This window comes from Mus caroli, chromosome 16 (genome assembly GCF_900094665.2).
Source record: "Mus caroli chromosome 16, CAROLI_EIJ_v1.1, whole genome shotgun sequence".
NCBI lineage: Eukaryota > Metazoa > Chordata > Mammalia > Rodentia > Muridae > Mus > Mus caroli.
The window spans coordinates 82,223,699-82,241,724 of record NC_034585.1 but is presented as its reverse complement, the minus strand read 5'-3'; the positions used below and the strand labels follow the sequence as shown (position 1 = coordinate 82,241,724).

At 45.3% G+C, this 18,026-nt stretch overlaps 1 protein-coding gene across 3 annotated transcripts in view; it reads right to left on the bottom strand.

Annotated features, from left to right (window-relative positions):
• Positions 1–1,066: 1,066 nt before the first annotated feature.
• Positions 1,067–18,026, bottom strand: part of Bach1 (BTB domain and CNC homolog 1) — a 34,403-nt gene continuing 17,443 nt past the window's right edge. For all 3 annotated transcript variants that reach the window (XM_021185483.2, XM_021185484.2, XM_029470385.1), the window contains exons 3-5: positions 14,214–15,542; positions 11,559–11,765; positions 1,067–4,918 (exon numbers count right to left, since the gene is read on the bottom strand). In XM_021185483.2, coding sequence (XP_021041142.1) covers positions 4,484–4,918; positions 11,559–11,765; positions 14,214–15,542 — 1,971 coding nt within the window. In that variant the 3' untranslated portion in view covers positions 1,067–4,483. The remainder of the gene's footprint in view (positions 4,919–11,558; positions 11,766–14,213; positions 15,543–18,026) is intronic.

Below are 18,026 nucleotides of genomic sequence, written 5' to 3'. Positions count from 1 at the left end.
TTGTCTTGACTCCATTGTTTCTTCCGCCCCGTCTAGTTACCTCTCTTTGCAGGGAACTGCCATTCTCAGTAAACCGTTCGTGTTGTNGACCGCGGGCGGGCCGCAACACCTAGGGACCAACTAACTACCCTGAATGTGACAGCCTGGAGCTGGAACCTGTTGGGAGAAAAGTGGCTTCCTCCTGCAGAGTGTCAATGAGAACTCCCAGACAGCAGCTGTGTCTGCAGAGTGACTGTTTAGACGAGGGTATGTTAGGGGTCCAAATGCTATCCCAGCTCTACTGTAGCAGGCTTTATCCTATCTCTACTGTAGCAGGCCAGCTTTAGCCTTCTGAAAACATCACACTGCTTGTGGCCGGGACATTTTCAGAAGTCATCTTAATGCCATTTCAGTCTCCTCGGGGTTTCACATCCATGTGACCAGACACCTCAGGACAATGGTCAGGTTGTCTGCCTGTTGCTGTACCACGTACAAAAGCATGCATCCTACACCGGAATAGTTGAAAATCAGTGTTAACAGGCCAGGCTGTGGCCTTGGATGGCCTCAAAACAAAGTAACTGCTCAGAGCTCAGCTCTCAAGTCCTTCTGTGTGAATGTGTGGTGTGTGTGCATCATAAATAACCTACAATGTCATTACAGTGGTCTGGAACTTATCAAGTAGGCCAGGCTGGCAGGTTGGACAGCCCTAGAGATGTGCCAGACTCTGCCTTTCCTGATGCTGTCATTGTCTGGATTTTTTTTAGTGAGTTCTGGGAATTGAATTCAGATCCACAACAAGCACTTTACCAGCTAACATATATCCTCACGCCCTGATTGATAAACACCCTTTACACACCCCTACTCCACTTACGGAAACCAAGCAAATCAAATGCAAGACGAAAAGCTGTGTGTCTTCTGATGCCAGAGCACTGGGAGGTTTGGTTTTTTATCCAGGCATAAGATATTCAACTAATAAAAATTCTCCCCTATCAGCACATAATCTGACTTGTAGTAACTGATCAAAAGACTAACACTGGTAAGTTCCCATGAGCAGTGAGACGGAAATGTACAACTCTAGTCAACTGAAAGCCGTGCTAGGAACTTTATTTAACTGGTCGGTCTAGAATCCCCATCCAGACAAGCACATTAGAAAGAAAATGTAAATTAAATATTATAAGGTGTACTACTAATGAAACATGGGCTTAATAGGACAGGAATATATAAGTTCAGTGGTTTTATTGCAGTTAGAAAAATTATATTATGAAAGATACAAAAAAATCATTATTATTATTATCATTTGTTTATTTTACAATCAGTATGCCATCTTTTACCATTATGGCTTTGAATTTTCACTCTNCCCAACAGGTGTCAAAGAATAGTTTAGTCCATGCCTTAATANAACAGTTAAAATATTTACAAATTCAAAATAGATGTTTTCATAACTGAAAAGTTCACCTGAGAATTCACTGTAACATCGCCATTTGCTTCTTTCTTTTTTTCCAAGTTGTTAACACGGCTGAGTACCCTCATCCCTGTATCATGTGTTGAATTCCTAATATAAAACTGGCTAAGCATCAAGCTACAGTAAACTGTTAGAAAGCTTGCAGGTGGACAACCAATGTTATATCCATATTTATTCTGAATGTAACAAATTTAACAAATTAATTTGATTGTAGCTATAGGATTCAAATAAGGGGCAAAAATTTAAGATGACATTATTGTATTGAGTCAGACATGACAGCTTTAAAAAAAAAAAAAAAAAAAATCACCGGGCCTTGAGAAGGCTGGCTTATACAATAAGGAGCTCTGATTGTGTGACTATGCAAAACACCAACTAAAACCACTGTCCAAGCTCTGCATGAAGGAAAAGGCATACGTTGTACACATATGATCCTCCTATCATTTGTCTTCGGCATCCCCCCCCCCAATATTTCCTTAAAACAAATCTTCTTAGAAAAGAAAATGTTTTAGAAGTTCACGTTAAAATAGGCATAAATGTATAATGCTATGCAATATATTTCTATTATTACCCACCTTATGGCCCAAAGACAAAGGTAAAACCTGTCCTGTCCACCTAATACAACTTGAAAATCACAAAGGTATGTATGAGGTAGTGTAGTTACTTGTATTACATGCTGGCTGTTAAAAGTAATGCTAAATTTTAAGAAATATTACACTTGGCCAATTACCAGACTCCATTAAAATTAACCCTTAATGCTAAACTGTTCATAGAGAGAAATTTAAACCAAGCGTCTTTAAAAAAATGCCTTTAAGCTGAGGAGAGAACTGGGCATTATCATCAAATGGTAAGTAAAACCTCCAAAGCAAATGCTTACATTTAAAGCAAAGGTCTGACGTACGCACACGCAAGAGCTGACGACAGACAGCCGAGTGCACAGTGAGGTAGGAAATCCATTGGCTTGTATAAGATTTTACACTTTGTAAACCAGAGAAGTTTTCATATTATGTTAAGTTGAAGTCTAAACTTACAAATACCAAATAGCTGCATGGGGACAGATACATACACATATGTATGTATATATACATCTACATATAATTTCATATGTGTGTATATATTATATATATATATATATATAATATATATATATACACACACGCATACAACTCTTTTGTAACATGGGATGTATTTTCACACAGTGAGCACTCTCTCCCAGGCAAATTGAGTGGACTTCTCAAAATTTCTAGAAAATAATTCCAATTTAATTTTCTCTTCCAAAGATGAAACACATACTACCCTCCTCCCTCCCTTGCTGCACCCCAAGGAAAAAGGGCAATTATCTGCTAACTATAAAATCATGAAGTATTGCTGCTGGTCCCCGTATCTCCTCATGGCAAACATCAGCTTGCCAGTGACCGGATACTACACAGGGTAGTGTGCACTCTCCCCCTTCCTCCCTCCTCCCTCCCCTCCTCCATCCCTCTGTCCCTCTGCCCTTCAGAAGATGCAGCATGCAATGAAGCGTCTCTTTCAGGGATGAGACCTGGAGAGATGCAGTCCTACTGACTGTCCCCTGCACCCTGACACAGGACTCTGTAAGTGCTTCCGGAAGTGACTGACTGCGGACTCCCTTGTTGGAAATGTCTGACGCAGAGTGCCTTCAGACTTCCGGCTCTCCCCTGCTCTCAACAGAGGGTCAGACCCCTACCTCCCCAAAGCCTTAATAAACTCCTATACCCTGGGCATATAAAGTAGCATTCAGAAGACTTTGAATGTCGTGTTCTGACTGTAACCTGCCTCGTGAGGTCAGGCCTGGATATCGCACATCTCAGGGCTCAGAATGTCTCCAATTTTAAGGCATCTCACATTCCTTGAACAGGGATATTGAACCTGTATAAACAAGGTTTTGTTTCCACTGCTGAGGTCTACAAGGTGAGATTCCAGAATGGCTAAAAAAAAAAAAATCACTGCAAATGTTACCGGGGTAACTGCTCAGATTATTATCAATTCATTTTCTACCAACATTAAATAAGCATAAGATTGATCTTTCAATGCCCAAGTTAAACTGGTTCGTATGCCTTTACATCATACCAAGTGAGGGAATAGGGAAAAAAAAAAAAGAGGATTAAATCTGGCTCTCAAGTGCAAACCCATTAACGGACCGAGCCAAGCCCGAATTTTATCGTTTCAAACATCAGCAGAGCCTCCGATCCATGTTTGCCTCCAACACGGCATTTTTTTGACAGACCACAAGTCTTCACTAGGATTCCAACGAGCTGCTCTTCAGGTCATTGTAGACATTTCCCTCTCATTGACTCCAATGCCTTCATGGTCATAGGTGACCTGCAATGAGATGAATCGACAGCCTTGTGCAGTGTGCAGCTCTCCGGGACAGCTCTTCCTCCACGGGACAGAAAGTTCCTAACAGTCTAGACAAGGTGGAGACTAAAGAGAGGAACTTTCTGGTTTGTGCAGCCAAAACTCTTAGTCAATACTGAGGATAGCAGAGGCCTCCAGCTCAGGCCAGCTGTGGCTTCTGCCTAGGTCCTGCCAGGGCAGCCTCAGGGTCACCAGGTCCAGCCAATGCTGGACTTTGAGAGGAGCTGAGGTGCAGAACATTAGAGTTCAAAGGAGATTTCTTTTCCACATAGACAAGAAGTGCCCCACTTCTGGGGAGATCACCACTGCTCCACATAGGAAGGGGTCTTCTTCCTAATCAGTAGGTAATCCACGGCCCACGAGGACTGCGTGCAGATGCTCCGAGCTGTTGAAATGGACACTGCGGCTTCCGCTGCTGTAGTTAGTTTGAACACTAGGAGATAATTACCTGGTCATTCTATATTTTCACATCTGAAGAGATAGAACATGTCGTATCTCCTATGAAAACCAAGGAGAACTCAGGGTCACCTGACAGAGAAATTCCCTCAACAGAAAGCCACCAGGAGGACGCAGGACTGCTAAGCAAGAAGACACGGCCACGCTAGGCTCTCGAGACAACGCCGGAAGGTCAGAGGGAAGCCATGGGCTGAAGGCTGCCCGTGGGGTTTACTCGTCAGTAGTGCACTTGTCAGACATCTGCTGACAGAAGTCTGAGATCCCAGCACTCTGCCGACAGGGTTCCAACAGTGTGGCCTGCTCGGGGGCAGCTGCGGTGGTTGACGGGGACTCCTGCACAAGCTCCTGGCTGGCCGCGCTGCTCCCTCGCCCACAGGGAGGTGGTGCAGTTGGAGGCACGTCAGACACACTGAAAACCGACGTAAAAGCAAGCTCGCCATCGGGAGTACTTTTTCCTTTCTCAGAAATTAAAAAGGAAAGCGGGCAGTCGGAGGCCGAGTACTTGGCGAGGACCTGGATCTGCTCGGGGCTCAGGGCGGCTTCCTTGCACACCTGCTGACAAAGTCCGGTCAGGTTCTGCTTCGTCTCCCCCAGCGTCGACAGAATGTGGTCTCGCTCCTTCAGCAAGCTCTCCTTTTCACTTTGCTGTGCAGAGGGGAGAGAGAACACAATGGTGTTTACTGTGTCCCCCGACAGCTCTAAGGCAATCAAACACTCAGTGCCTACAATGTCGTCTTCAGTAAGGTCCTGATGAATGCTGCCTTTCAGTCGACTCGCACACCCATGTCAACTCACCACAGACACACTTGCAATGTTTGCTGCTGCACTACTCACGGTACTACTCACGGTACCTAAGTGGCGGGAGCGACCGAGGTGCCCAGGCACAGAGGAAGGGGTCACGTGCATCAGTATACAGTGGAATCTCCCACCATAAAACAAATGAAGTTATGCTGTTTGCAAGAAAACTGAACTTTGTGATGGGTGAACTGAGTCGGTGCTCCAAACACAGATGTTCTCTCTCCTATGTGGGTCCTAGATTTTTATGTAGACACATAAAAGCCACATATGATATGAACGCAGGAAGAAGTCTAGAGAAGCAAAGACGACTAAAGGGGGTGGGAGGTGTGAAGGGAATGAGGCTGTTCTCAGTGAACAGCATGCCAAGCTTGTAGGACAGGGGCCTCGGGTAATGTACTATATACACTACTCCACGTGCAGGCATGCGGAAACCCAGAGCTGAACACAGAGACAGACGGACAGACACACACACACACACAAAATACCAAAGGCTCATCCAAAACTCCTAGAGTCAGTCCTTATACTGTGCACACCAGTACTCGTGTGTGTGTGTGTGTGTGTGTGAAGTTAAAATCCACCACCAAACATCCTTATACTCTTATTAAATGAAACACTGAAAGATCAAGTAAGGCGGAAAGTAGGGAAAGAACTTGTAGCTGGTTATCAAAATGGGCTGGGTTCTGGCCATGATTCTAAGACAAACTCATTATCCTGAGAGCTTGGGTTTGAACTGTGGATAACTACGGGCTTGACCCTGTGCGGAAAGAAACCAACACAGTTCCTAGGTTAGCCCCTGAAACTTACCTCACTGTAAGACTCAGCTAATGCCTGCCTTCCTGAGATCTGACTGTGAGCCCAGGATTACGTCAATGTCTTCAATATGCAACCTTAGCTATAGAATCCATGGAGTGACTCAGTAAACAGGAGTAAGCCTTCAGCATATCCCTACGAGAGGTGAGTTCCTACAGGGAAGGAGTGAGGAGGTTAACCCTGTGCACTGTTTACAGTGTGGTATTTTCAAATCCCTACAAGAAAGTGTACCACTAAGTAAGTTTTCCTGGTCTGTCACTTCTGCCCACATCAGGCGTCACCGCCAAGAGCGGTTTCCTTTCCCCTCATCCCGCCACCTCCTTCACCTCCTAGCGCTCACTTCTAATGTCTTATGTGCTAGGCAACCTAATCATCGAGCTGCTTGTGAACTGAGAGTTAATAAGCGCTAACCGTGGGATAAAGGTTTCCCCTGTGGAAACAGCATGACCAGAGGCCACCACCGCCTGCTCTCTGCTCGCTGACAGCTCTGAAGAGCCAGGGTTCCTGGAGACCACCGAGATGCTGTATTTCACAGCGGTAATTTCTAACTGTCAAACTTTTGGTCCTTCTAGCATAAAAATAGTTTAAAGGTAGAAAGAGCTCTGCTAGATACAGATGTGCTCTTACACGTGTGTACATAGCAGAGCTCACAAAAATATTTCTACAGTGTTATGTGAGAATTCAATTATTAGTGGTGTAAAATATTAAGATTACATATTTCTAAATATGCAATGAATAGGAATTCTTTTATTATAAGCACAATATAAATTTTTATAATCCAAAGCAATTCTCCAATTTGTTCAGAAGTTTAGTTTTCTTTTAAAACAAAAACAAGAGCAGGTCAAGAATGCGCATGTGCACGCTTGTGTGTAAGTCGGATCTTCATTCAGCCATTTCCTCTTACACAGACTTTGTCAGTTACAGACCAGATAAAATCAATCTGCAGGTGCCAAGAGGGGAACAGCACTGGCTTCTATTCCCGAGAAGAAACACATTAAAGCCATCTGTGCCCTCTTTTCTTTGTACCTCTCTGCAGCTAGTGGGAATAGAAACAAGAGCCTGGGAAAGCCTAACAACCCTCTTTACTCAGTGATAGTTATACTAACGTCTGGCTCCCTCTGTCACAGCCGAGATGAAGCCATTCTCAACGGCAGGAGACTTAATGTCAAGTGCTGCTGGCCTTTTAAATTAGGAAAGGTTAACTCTAACAGTGACCGTTTGGGCTTCCTTTACAAATCAAAACCACTATTCAGAGATGCTATAAAGATCACAAATATTATGTAATTTCTGTATCTTCATGTAACTATCTATCTATGTATGTGGTCTCTCCACATTCACATGCACACTGTGACATTAAATAAAAATGACCAAGAAGAGTCAGAGGAAGGCTCAGTGGGTCAGGAGTGATTGTTGCACAAACATAAGGATCTGAGTTCGAATCCCCAGAACCCAAGTAAAAAGTTAAATATGACCATACACTGGGGCTACACACTGCTGTAGCCCAGGCACTAGGGGTGGAAGGTCTTAGAATGATTGCTGTGACTTGCTGGCTGGCCAGCCTAGCCAAAAAAAGTCAGCAAGCTGCGGGTGTGCTCAAAGGGCAGAGGAGACCGAAGAAAGGATGCAGACAGCCTCTCCTGAACACACGGGAGCCGGACTCGAGTGCCCCTGCCCACAGACACATATACACACACACATGGGCAATTTTAAAAACAAGACTGTCCCACAGAAGCTGACTTGTGCCCAGGTACACCCTGAGCTCTATAATCTTCCCTCTGCTCCTCACGCGCCAAGCAACCCCTTCCCAGCCACATCTGAGGCAGCTAACTGCTGTTTCCACTTACGCTATTTTGAAAACATCAATTTACCAGGGCAAGTCATAATAGTTGCTAAGTAGTAAATCAAACCAACCCAACCAGACAGCGTCACAGCACTGCCAGCACCGCCCAGACAGAGGAGCAGGAGCTCAAAGCTTAAGTGAGACCCTGCCTGGAGACTTTTCAAAAAACAGCCAGCGCTTGCTTAACATAAGTGAGGCCCTAGGCTCAGAACCAACCGGGGCCTGGGGGAGAATGGCGTCTGAGCACCCCAAATGCAAGCACCAGCTAACTTCTGAAGATTACAATCATGCGGTCCTGAACAGGAACATGCCTGAGGTCTTCTGAGGTAACTGAACCGCTGGACAAACATGGAAGTGGTGCCCCGTGCAACACACCAGTGCTGCTGAGCTCTCAACTGTTATCTGCTGGGCTACACACCTGAACGGCGTGTTCCTTCCCGGAGCTGTTAAGTGTTTGCATATCTGCACCTATCCAAACATGAAAGGGCTCCGAGAGCGAATGAGCGAGCAAGCACCTGCGCAGGTCCCTGCACAGTGGCGCTTCCTGGACAGGGCGCTGCTCTGGCTGGCTGCGAGGGCGAGCGAGCGAGCAGCACAACTGTGCACACCAGGGCCCTGGCAAGCGCATATTCAGGCTTTGCTAACTGCTTCAGTGCACTGCGTTTTTTTCTTCAATAGTAAACCTAGTTCATGATATACTGTTTACTTTATACTTCAGGGTCGTTTTGCAACATTTGAAATAGCACAGCTTATCATACAAACATAAAATAAGATGGTGCCAGCAGAGCTCCAAGTTTGTACCTAAAGCAAGCGCAGACACTGTGCGGCTACAGCAAAGCATTTTCTGTGTCCTTAGCTTTGCTGTACTCTTCCTTTTCCCTTTTTAAATTATTTTAAAAATATATTTATTCCAAAACAAAAGAAAGCACACACACTGACCCAGCTTGCACAGGATCAGTAGTATTGGTGTCCCCATGACACCTCGAGGCACCTTGTCCCTCTGGAGGGCCTTTGGAGATGTGTCATACATGGAAGCCCTCTTGTGATATAGCTGGTTCCTCCAGCTCCATCCGGGGCCCAGCCTGAGGCTCAGCTGACAAGGGCTAACACTGTAGAGACAGGTACAAGGTAGTGTGCTTGGTTTGTCTTGTGTTCTCCATTACCCCTGCAGATAAGAAGGCAGCAGAGGCTCCTGCCTGGTGGGGACGTCCTGCAGTCACTTGTTTCACTACTGTCTCATTAACTTACCTGGAGGAGGGCCGAGTGCCACAGCGCATGCATGGAGGTCAGAGGGCATTCTCTCAGTCTACCATGTGGGTCCCACGGGGTAAACTCAAGATGCTGGACTTGGCACCAAGCTCTTTCCTCACCAAGATGGCTTCCTAGTCTAGAATCTGACTTCTAATGGAATTTGCTGGGGTCTACAGAAGCCACCACTTTCTCCATATTTTCTCCTGCAGTTTCCCCTCCCCCTCTGCATGGTGACAGCAACCCGTGAGCTTCCCCCACAGCGGGGAAACTGATTCAGCAGAGCACTGAATCATACCATGATGTCACTGTGTGCCATGATGTCACCATATGCCATGATGTCACTGTGTACCATGCATCTGTAGTTTAAGCATCACATTTTATACTTCTGGCAGCCTCCTAGTTCTTACTTGCTAATACACACACTTCCTGCCATGATCCCTCTCCTTTTGGAGAAAGACGTTTGAGGCAGGAGGGCAGGCCCAACATTTATGCATAGTACGCCCCTTGCCTCTGCTCCTAGGGTTTATCCATGACTAGGATGAGAGGTAAGAATTGAGCAGGGTTCAGGGATCCCCCACGCCCACAGCCCAGTACAACCACACATAAGCCAGCAGCCTCTCCAGGTAGGGTTTTGTGACAGAACTGAGGTATGAGAACAAGGCCCCATTAGATGCATGCATGGCTGCTTCAATTCTCGGCTTTCTGCTGTGGTCTCCTGCTCTGCAGTCACACACACACACACACACACACACACACACACTGACATAAGTCTCATGAGGCAGTCCTCCTCCTTCCGTTGGGGCATTTAGAGATGATTTTAAGTGTTACCGTGCTCATGAATGCGTTAGGAGCTGGGAGGAACCAATTCTTGGGTTACTTGTCCCACACTGTTCACAAGACCTGGCTCTGTCCTTGGGACTCCACTATAGCACATCATTCCATCTTCCGGGTTTTTTTTGTTTTTTGTTTTTGTTTTTTCTGAGACAGGGTTTCTCTGTATAGCCCTGGCTGTCCTGGAACTCACTATGTAGACCAAGCTGGCCTCAGAAATCCGCCTGCCTCTGCCTCCTGAGTGCTGGGATTAAAGGCGTGCGCCACCACCGCCCGGCACAAATGAACATTTTAACATCCCACACACACTCACTTTAGACAGCATCTCCTACCGTCACCACCCTGAGAATATGCATTCTGTTGTAGAAAGAAAGAAAGAAAGAAAGAAAGAAAGAAAGAAAGAAAGAAAGAAAGAAAGTAAGTAAGTTAGTTATTCCACAACCTAGTATCTGCCTTCAGTCCCCAAATATGGGACCTCTGAGCCAGGCAATGGTGAACTGCAAAGCTCCTCTCAAACACACAGCCCATTCGCTTCCTGTGTATAAAACACAATGACTCCTCAGCAGACCTGTTTATTTTTAGGAACTACTGCAGAAGACTGTAGGTGATGACCAGTTGAGGGGAGAGGGATGTAGGAAGCAGAGGCAGGCGCTCTAGTTCACTCCTGAGACGGTTCCATGTAACCCCGTGGTGTAAAAAGCATCCGCCCCAGTAACTGACAAGGAAGACTACAAGCTCATCCACCCAGAGGCAGCTGAATGCTGGAGAGGGATGGTACAAAAGACAGCCAGCGTGTGTGTGGCAGAACGTGCAGGCCTGCTGCCTGTGTGGGTCTGCTCTGTGGTCCTGGGAACTCTAGTCAGAGGTCTCACCTGAGTTCTTCATCTTTCTGTACCTTTCCCCTAAGTATGTGCACACTATACACACAATAAAAATGTTATGTTTCAACCACTCTTAAAACCATAAAAAGATCTTTTACATCTTGCTGTTGCTAGTCTCGCTCAGAACTATACAATGTTCACGCTTGAAGTGCTTGAAGACCAGTTATAAGCACAGCTTTAAACTTTCACCCTTGATTAGCAAAGACACAAAACTGAGTATCTGAGGACTCACTCTGCTGTCTCCGGCTGCTGCAGCCCTGTCACCTTGCCCATATGTGACCCTCAGCTGGCCTACACATACATCATTGTCCTCTCCCATAATGTGGGCAAATTAATAATCTTGCAATGAGCTTATGCTTTGAAGCTGGAAGAGACAGGTCCAATAGGCAATCACTCCGCGCACTGAGGATGACACGGCGGCAGCGGAGGTTTCTACTCTAACCATATCACACCACATCAGACTTCTCCCTTGGCAGAGAGAGCCTGGTTCATCTGCTTGGTCTTGGTACCAGAACAGGTAATTCAGGTCTGCAGTTCTACTCAACTGGAAAATAGCTCTTACAGGAATCAAACATCATAAAGTATTATATAATTACTTTAATCTTTATTCAACCACTAAGAATTAGACAGAAGTCATTAAATTGAAAACTCATTTAAAAAAATCCAGAAATACTTCCCCACCTACACATTTTTAGTATATGCTAAAAATGTAGAATGCATACAAATCAAAAGAATGAATGAAAACCCTATTTTAGATCTCCTCATTTCTCTTATGGTATTTGAACTCTGAACCTTGCCTTGGAACGTGAGTAACTCTTTATTCTACAAACAGAAAGGTCTGGGCTTTAGCAGCCCAAGACAGCCACACACTTACCAGCTTCTCGATTTCCGACTCAAGGTTCTGGATACAGTCAAGTTTCCTCTTGCGACAGCGCTGCGCAGCGATTCTGTTCTTACTCCTTCTGCGGATGTCATGGATACAGTCGAGCTGCTCTGGGGTCAGTTTGTGCATTTTCAACAAGGATTGGAAATCATTTCGTGAGAGCGAAATTATCCGTTGGGCATTGAATGGCAGCTTCACCTAGAATGTGAAATACACATTATGAACATCAGTGAAGACATTGGTGGATAAACATCAGTGAAGACATGCATTAAGTCAGTGACACGGGAAGTCACACGTTACATTTTTTAGACACTTTAGCACATTACAAAAGACACAGACCTTAGGTTGGAGGAACAGTTCAGAAGTTCCAGGTGCTACTGCCCTGCAGAAGAGCTGAGTTCTGTGTCCAGCCCCCATGTTGAGCAGCTCACAACTGACTGTGACCTCAGCTCCAGGGATCCAACACCTCTGCTCTATGTGGGCACCAGCACACACGTGCACATACCCACACAAGGACACACATATGCACCTAAGTAAAAGAAATCCTTAACAAATAGGTCTCTGTTCTTCAGTTTGTACATAATCTACCCCAATAAGACCTAACAGCCCACCTGACGCTCCTGGCCTGGGAGAGTGTTCAACAGTCACACACGTCAGCAAACCAGACACACCAGCCAAATAGTACTGCATTCAAAACGAAGTTCCCTTACCAGTGTATGTTAGTACTTTACTAGTAACTTAAAGAAGTTACTAATTAACAACTTCTTTAAGTTTCTGCCTAAAGAGTTAACATGTGCTCCTTATTTCCCCAAATAAATTCCATTTTATTGAATATTACCACACAGCAAAGACACTACACAATACTTGTTGGTATTAAGTGGGCTAATCATTTCTATAGCATGTTAAGAAATTTCCTTCCTGACAAAAATATAATTTCATATGGCTTATTTAAAAAGCAATCCATCTCACTTGCCAATGGAGAAACTATTAGAACAAAAAAGGAGGATTTTTTCCTAGAGTATTTTTGGGTCGGTCTGTTTTGGTGGTTCCAGTAACTGAACCCTTGGGCCTTACACTCCATCTCCTTCCAGAAAAGGCAGCCTCCTCTGCCTTGCGCTGTAAAATTGCTACAAAGCAAAAGACAGTGGTGAAGAACGGGTCGTGGAAAAATGGGTCCTGATACAGGGATGGCTGGAAGCAGCACCGATGCGATGAAAACCTGCATCGAGTTTTCAGGAAGACTAAAGTGCCTGCCATGTAGTAAGGACTCCTACCCCCAGGTACCTCTGAGGTTTGAATTCAGACCTCACAGTGGTGTTTGCTTTTCTACACGCACTGCAGCGCTCACATTCACAGCAGCCCAGGCAGAGACAGCCTGAGCCTCACACAGCTGAGAGCATGTGGCGCATGCGCACTCTGTGGAACTCCCGTCAGCCTTACGAAAAAGGAAAGCTGCAGTCTGAAGAGCGTTCCACCAAGCAAAATCAACCAAATTCCACGGAGTGAATCCTACACTATCTTACCCATTTACAGGTGATAACTAAAGCGGTCAAACCAACAGCAGAGGGAGGTGGGGTGGGGCACGGGTGTTCTGAGAGTTTCAATTACAAAAGCAAGTTAGAGAGATGCACCACACGAATACAACGAGCAGAGCTAAAAACGCCACGCTTTGCACTTAGGACCCTTGCGTAGCCAGACCTCGTGTTAGCACAGACTTAAAATGCAAGTAAAAGCGGGGCAGTGGTGGCACATGCCTTTAATCCCAGCACTTGGGAGGCAGAGGCAGGCGGATTTCTGAGTTCGAGGCCAGCCTGGTCTACAAAGTGAGCTCCAGGACAGCCAGGGCTACACAGAGAAACCCTGTCTCGAAAAACCAAAAATAAATAAATAAATAAATAAATAAATAAATAAATAAATAAAGTAAAACACACATAAAAAGGACAAAGAGTATGGCTGAAAATTATTTAGAGAAGCAAAGTGAGAATGGCCACTGTAAAAAGAAAACTGACTTGAAAACTAAAGAATCCTTATTTCTAAGGCCCGGATCCCTACTTTCTACTACTGAGTCATCTTACAGGAGGCAAGCATTTGTACAAACCTCTACACACGGAATGCACAGATCAAGCTTGATGTGGTTAATATAAGTCAGTAGCCACATGTAACTCATGCTAAATTATTAAGATATTTATTAAACAAATACTTAAAATGGCTAAAGAAAACTAAAACAATAAATAAAATCAATAGCTTTGAAAATTAATTCTGAGAAAGCTTTCCTACACGCCACAATTGTGCAGCTATTCACAGCCAGCCACGGCTCACATACCAGACTGGGCTCCGGTTTGACAACCTGGGGGGGGCTACAGGCACTACAGACTAAATGACAGTCTCCTTTAAAAGTTACCATAACCACAGATGAAAAACTTGCTGTCCCTTCTCCCTACTGGAACATGTGATTACAAGTTACTCAAGCCTATGTTGTGTTCTCCTCCATGATTAATACACACAGCAATGTGTGATGCATGCACACACTCCATCTCACCCAGCCGGAGCTTGTCACATGGTCTCTCCCTTCCTCCCTCGCTCCCCCAACCCCCTGCATCTCCCGTGAACGGGCTGTGTGAACAGTGAGCGCACACGTCCACTTACCTCACAGTCCTGCTCCCTGGCAGAACAGGACTCGCTGTCGCCTTCCGTGTCGGTCTCAGAGTCATCTCCCAGGCTAATCACACAAGCGTACGGGCAAGGCTCCTGCTGAGGCTCCGCCACGTAATCGTAGTTTCCAATTTCCAAGTTGCTTGAGCAGCCTTCGGAACTCAGAGTACTGATAAAAGGGCAGTTGACGGAACTGAGAGTTGTGAAAGTCCGCTGGCCTGGCTCAGGGCTCTCGCTGATCCTGATACCCAACCAGGGACACTCAGATCGCCTTTGCGAGTAGCCCTGTTCTGAGCCGTCTTTGGCCACAGTGGGCGACAACTGCATTTGGCAAGGCGAGTCCGTGCTGCAAATGTCACTCCAGAAGCCTTTGGCCAGGTGTTCTGCCACCTCTCGCTCCACACTACTCCGATCCTCAGATGCAAGGCTGCTGCTGTCTTCTTTGGGGCCCATGCTAGACTTCAGATATAAATCCTGATTTTCCAATGGCTTCTCGTCCTGGGCATCTGACAGAGGCTTTTCTGTTTTCACTGTTTTACTCTGCATCCCAGCAAAGACCACGTCACCTGACTGCTCGTATGTGTGTAAGACTGACAGGGAGTAGAGCCCATGAGGTCCTGCAGAATCCTGAGGCAAAGGTGTCCCTTGGGCCTGCTCTGCAGGGCACTGGGGGGTGGGGTCCTTGCCCTTTGTGTCTTCACTCTCCATGGCTGGCTTCATTCCTTCACATTTTAAAATCACGTGTAAATCTGCACAGCCCTGCGCTCCCCCAAAACACTCAAGTTCAGAGGTCTCATTTGGCTGGACAGAGGCAGTGTGGACATCTCTGACACTGGATTCTAGGGTTCGGATCTTGTCAGTTCCAAACGCTTTCTGGAACTTTCTGTATTTGGGGCATAGAGATGGCAACGCCAGGGCTCCATCCTTGTCCGTGCACAGGGACTGGCATGCCTGACTGACACTGTCCTGGAGAGGGGGGGATGTTTTTACACTGCCCTGACACCTTCGAGAGTCACACTGAGGCGTTTTCTTTTCCAAGAATTCATCTGCTTCATCGATTTCGAGATCTTTCTGTTCTGAAAATGAAAATTTAAAATCTGCTTTCTGACAGTGTGAGGAGAAGCACTTTTTTCTTGCGCATTCCTGCTGCTCTGAAGTGGAGTCCAAAAACTTAAACTTGAGAAACTGGAAGCAGGATTCCTCGATATTGTGTACACTTAGAAACTCCACACACCTGCACACTTCGTCAACATTGTCTTTACTTAAAATGAGTTTGGCAGTGTAGGCAAACTGAATTAAAGGTTCAAATCCTTTAACCGTTACCTGTTAATACACAAGATAAAAATCAACACACGGCTCAGCAGCTGTCTGGTTGGGGAGACAGAAGAGCAACAAGGAGAGGGCAAACTGATCTGAGATCACCAAACGATGGGCACTTTAATTCTGTTAGAAGAGATAGCCCTCTAGGACATCGAACGACCTTTTCACGGGGGTCACATATCAGATATCCTGCCTATCAGACACTTACAATTCATAAAAGTAGCGAGATTACAGTTATGAAGTAGCAACAAAAACAGTTTCATGGTTGGGGTCTCCACAGCGGGAGGAACTGTCTTAAAGGGTCACAGCATCAGGAAGGCTGAGAGCTGCTCACTGCTCTAGGAAATGCAAAACTAAGGGGTACCAGGTTAAGCAGAGTACAAGCCCTCCAACCTTGTAATATTCCATCCATACACGTTACTCCTTAAGACACTACCATGATTCCTCCATGTCGAAACAATTCATCTTGTGAGCAAGAATGAACTGTAGAGGAGAACTTTTAAGAATTAGAAGAGCTGCTGGAGAGACAGCTCGGAGATCACAGGCACTTGCAGCTCTTAACGTCTGAGTTTGATTCCAGCCCCCACATAGAAAGACTCACTAGGGCTCTAACTCCTCCTCTGGGAGACTGGCTGCCTGCGCTGGCACCTGCACTCCCATCATACAGACACACGTAAGCACATAAACATATAGCTAAAAAATAATAATAATAATAATAAAACAAATCCTTAAAAAAAAAGGAAGTACTGTCTTATGCCAAATATATCCAATAGTAACATTTTTAATGATCCAGATTGCTAAGGTTCTAAAACTCCCATCTCCAGGCACTGAGCAGCAGAGCCTTTGATATGCAGGTATCTGTGCATTTATACTGAGTCTGTATGTGCCAAGCTGGGGCGGAAAGAGCCTGAAAACAAGCAGAAACACTCACCCTCACAGTTAAATATGTAAATTACTCTAGAACTTTTGAGTTACTATCAAACTGCCCCAAAGTACTAAGACTCGCTAAAACATGCTAACCTTACAGCATTTAGCTAGGAACAGCTACAATCAAACACATACCACCAAAGAAAAAAATGGATCATCCCCAATGCTGGTGGGAATGTCCAATGGACACCCATTTTAGAAAGTCACTTGATCATTTCTTATGAATCTAAATATGCAACCTCCTTATGACCAGAAATTCATTTCTGGTTCTTTAGCCCTAATAAATGAAACCTTGACCAAAAAAACCCTATACCAGCTTTTACCTGTAGTAGATAAAAACTGAAACTAAGTTCCTTCAATGTGTAAAAGGGTCTAAAAAGAAGAATTAAGACATAACTAGTGTACTATACTTATCAGCAACACAGAATGAACTGTTGACACATGAAACTTGAATAATAGCAAGGGAAGGACCCTAAGTGAGGAAAGGGCAAGCTAGGAGGGGCACATAACACTGCCCAGTCTCACCTACACACCCGCTGGGAAATGGGCAAACTTCACAAGAGGAGGACAGATCCGTGGCTGCCAGCATCTAGAGCCAGAAAGGGGAAAGGAATCCCGGGCCAAGTGTGGGGAGGAATTAGTGTAAGGAGTATACGCCCACTTGGGTGCTCAACTGCTCTAGATCCTAACTGGCCGTGAATTTAGAAACCGAACCGTCACAGAACTCACTCTACAGAACCTAATGAATGCATGTCATGGGACGGCCGTCTGACTACCAGGCATGTACTGTGTCTACAGAAACATTCCTGTAGGAACATGATTAGTTTTCCAACATGTTAGCCATACAACACGGAGCAAAGGCTAAGAGGAAACTCTGAATTGCTCTTTGCAACTGCAAATTAGGATTTATAATAATCCTAATGAGAATTTCCATAAGGATCTTCCAAAATATGCTAAATTATTAAATAATACATGCAGTCTTTGCAATCTGTCACTGTGATGAAACAGTTAAAATATTTGAAAACGTGACTTATACTTTGTCAGAATGAATGTGAAACATCCAGATATACACATTATACATACCCATGTATATAAATATATACACCTTCTCTCAAAAATCCATCAAACAAACTCTGCTCTCCCTGTAGAACCTCCTTAAGGAGCCGGAAGCATGACATGTAGGAGGACTCGATGACTGTGACTCGCGTCCCTTTGTAAAAGCAATGCTAAGGCACCCCTGGCTCACACCTCAGCACTGCAGCCACGGCCGCACAGAGCAGCGCCAGGACAAAGCTCCCCTGCGGGTTAGTTTGGAGGTCATCCAACTACGCCCAACCGGGAGCGTCTGCACAATACGGCATAGACAATCCATACGTCCTACACACTTCCTCCCCTTCCTCCCCTTACAACTGTGTCCACTGTCAAAACACGCTAATGGCAGTCACTGCCAAAGCACACATGCCAGTAAACAGAGTCGGGAAGAATAGTGCAGCCAGCCCTCCCCCACCTCAGACAAGCCCCCTGAAACTAGGACAATGGCAGAGACAATAATATTTATAA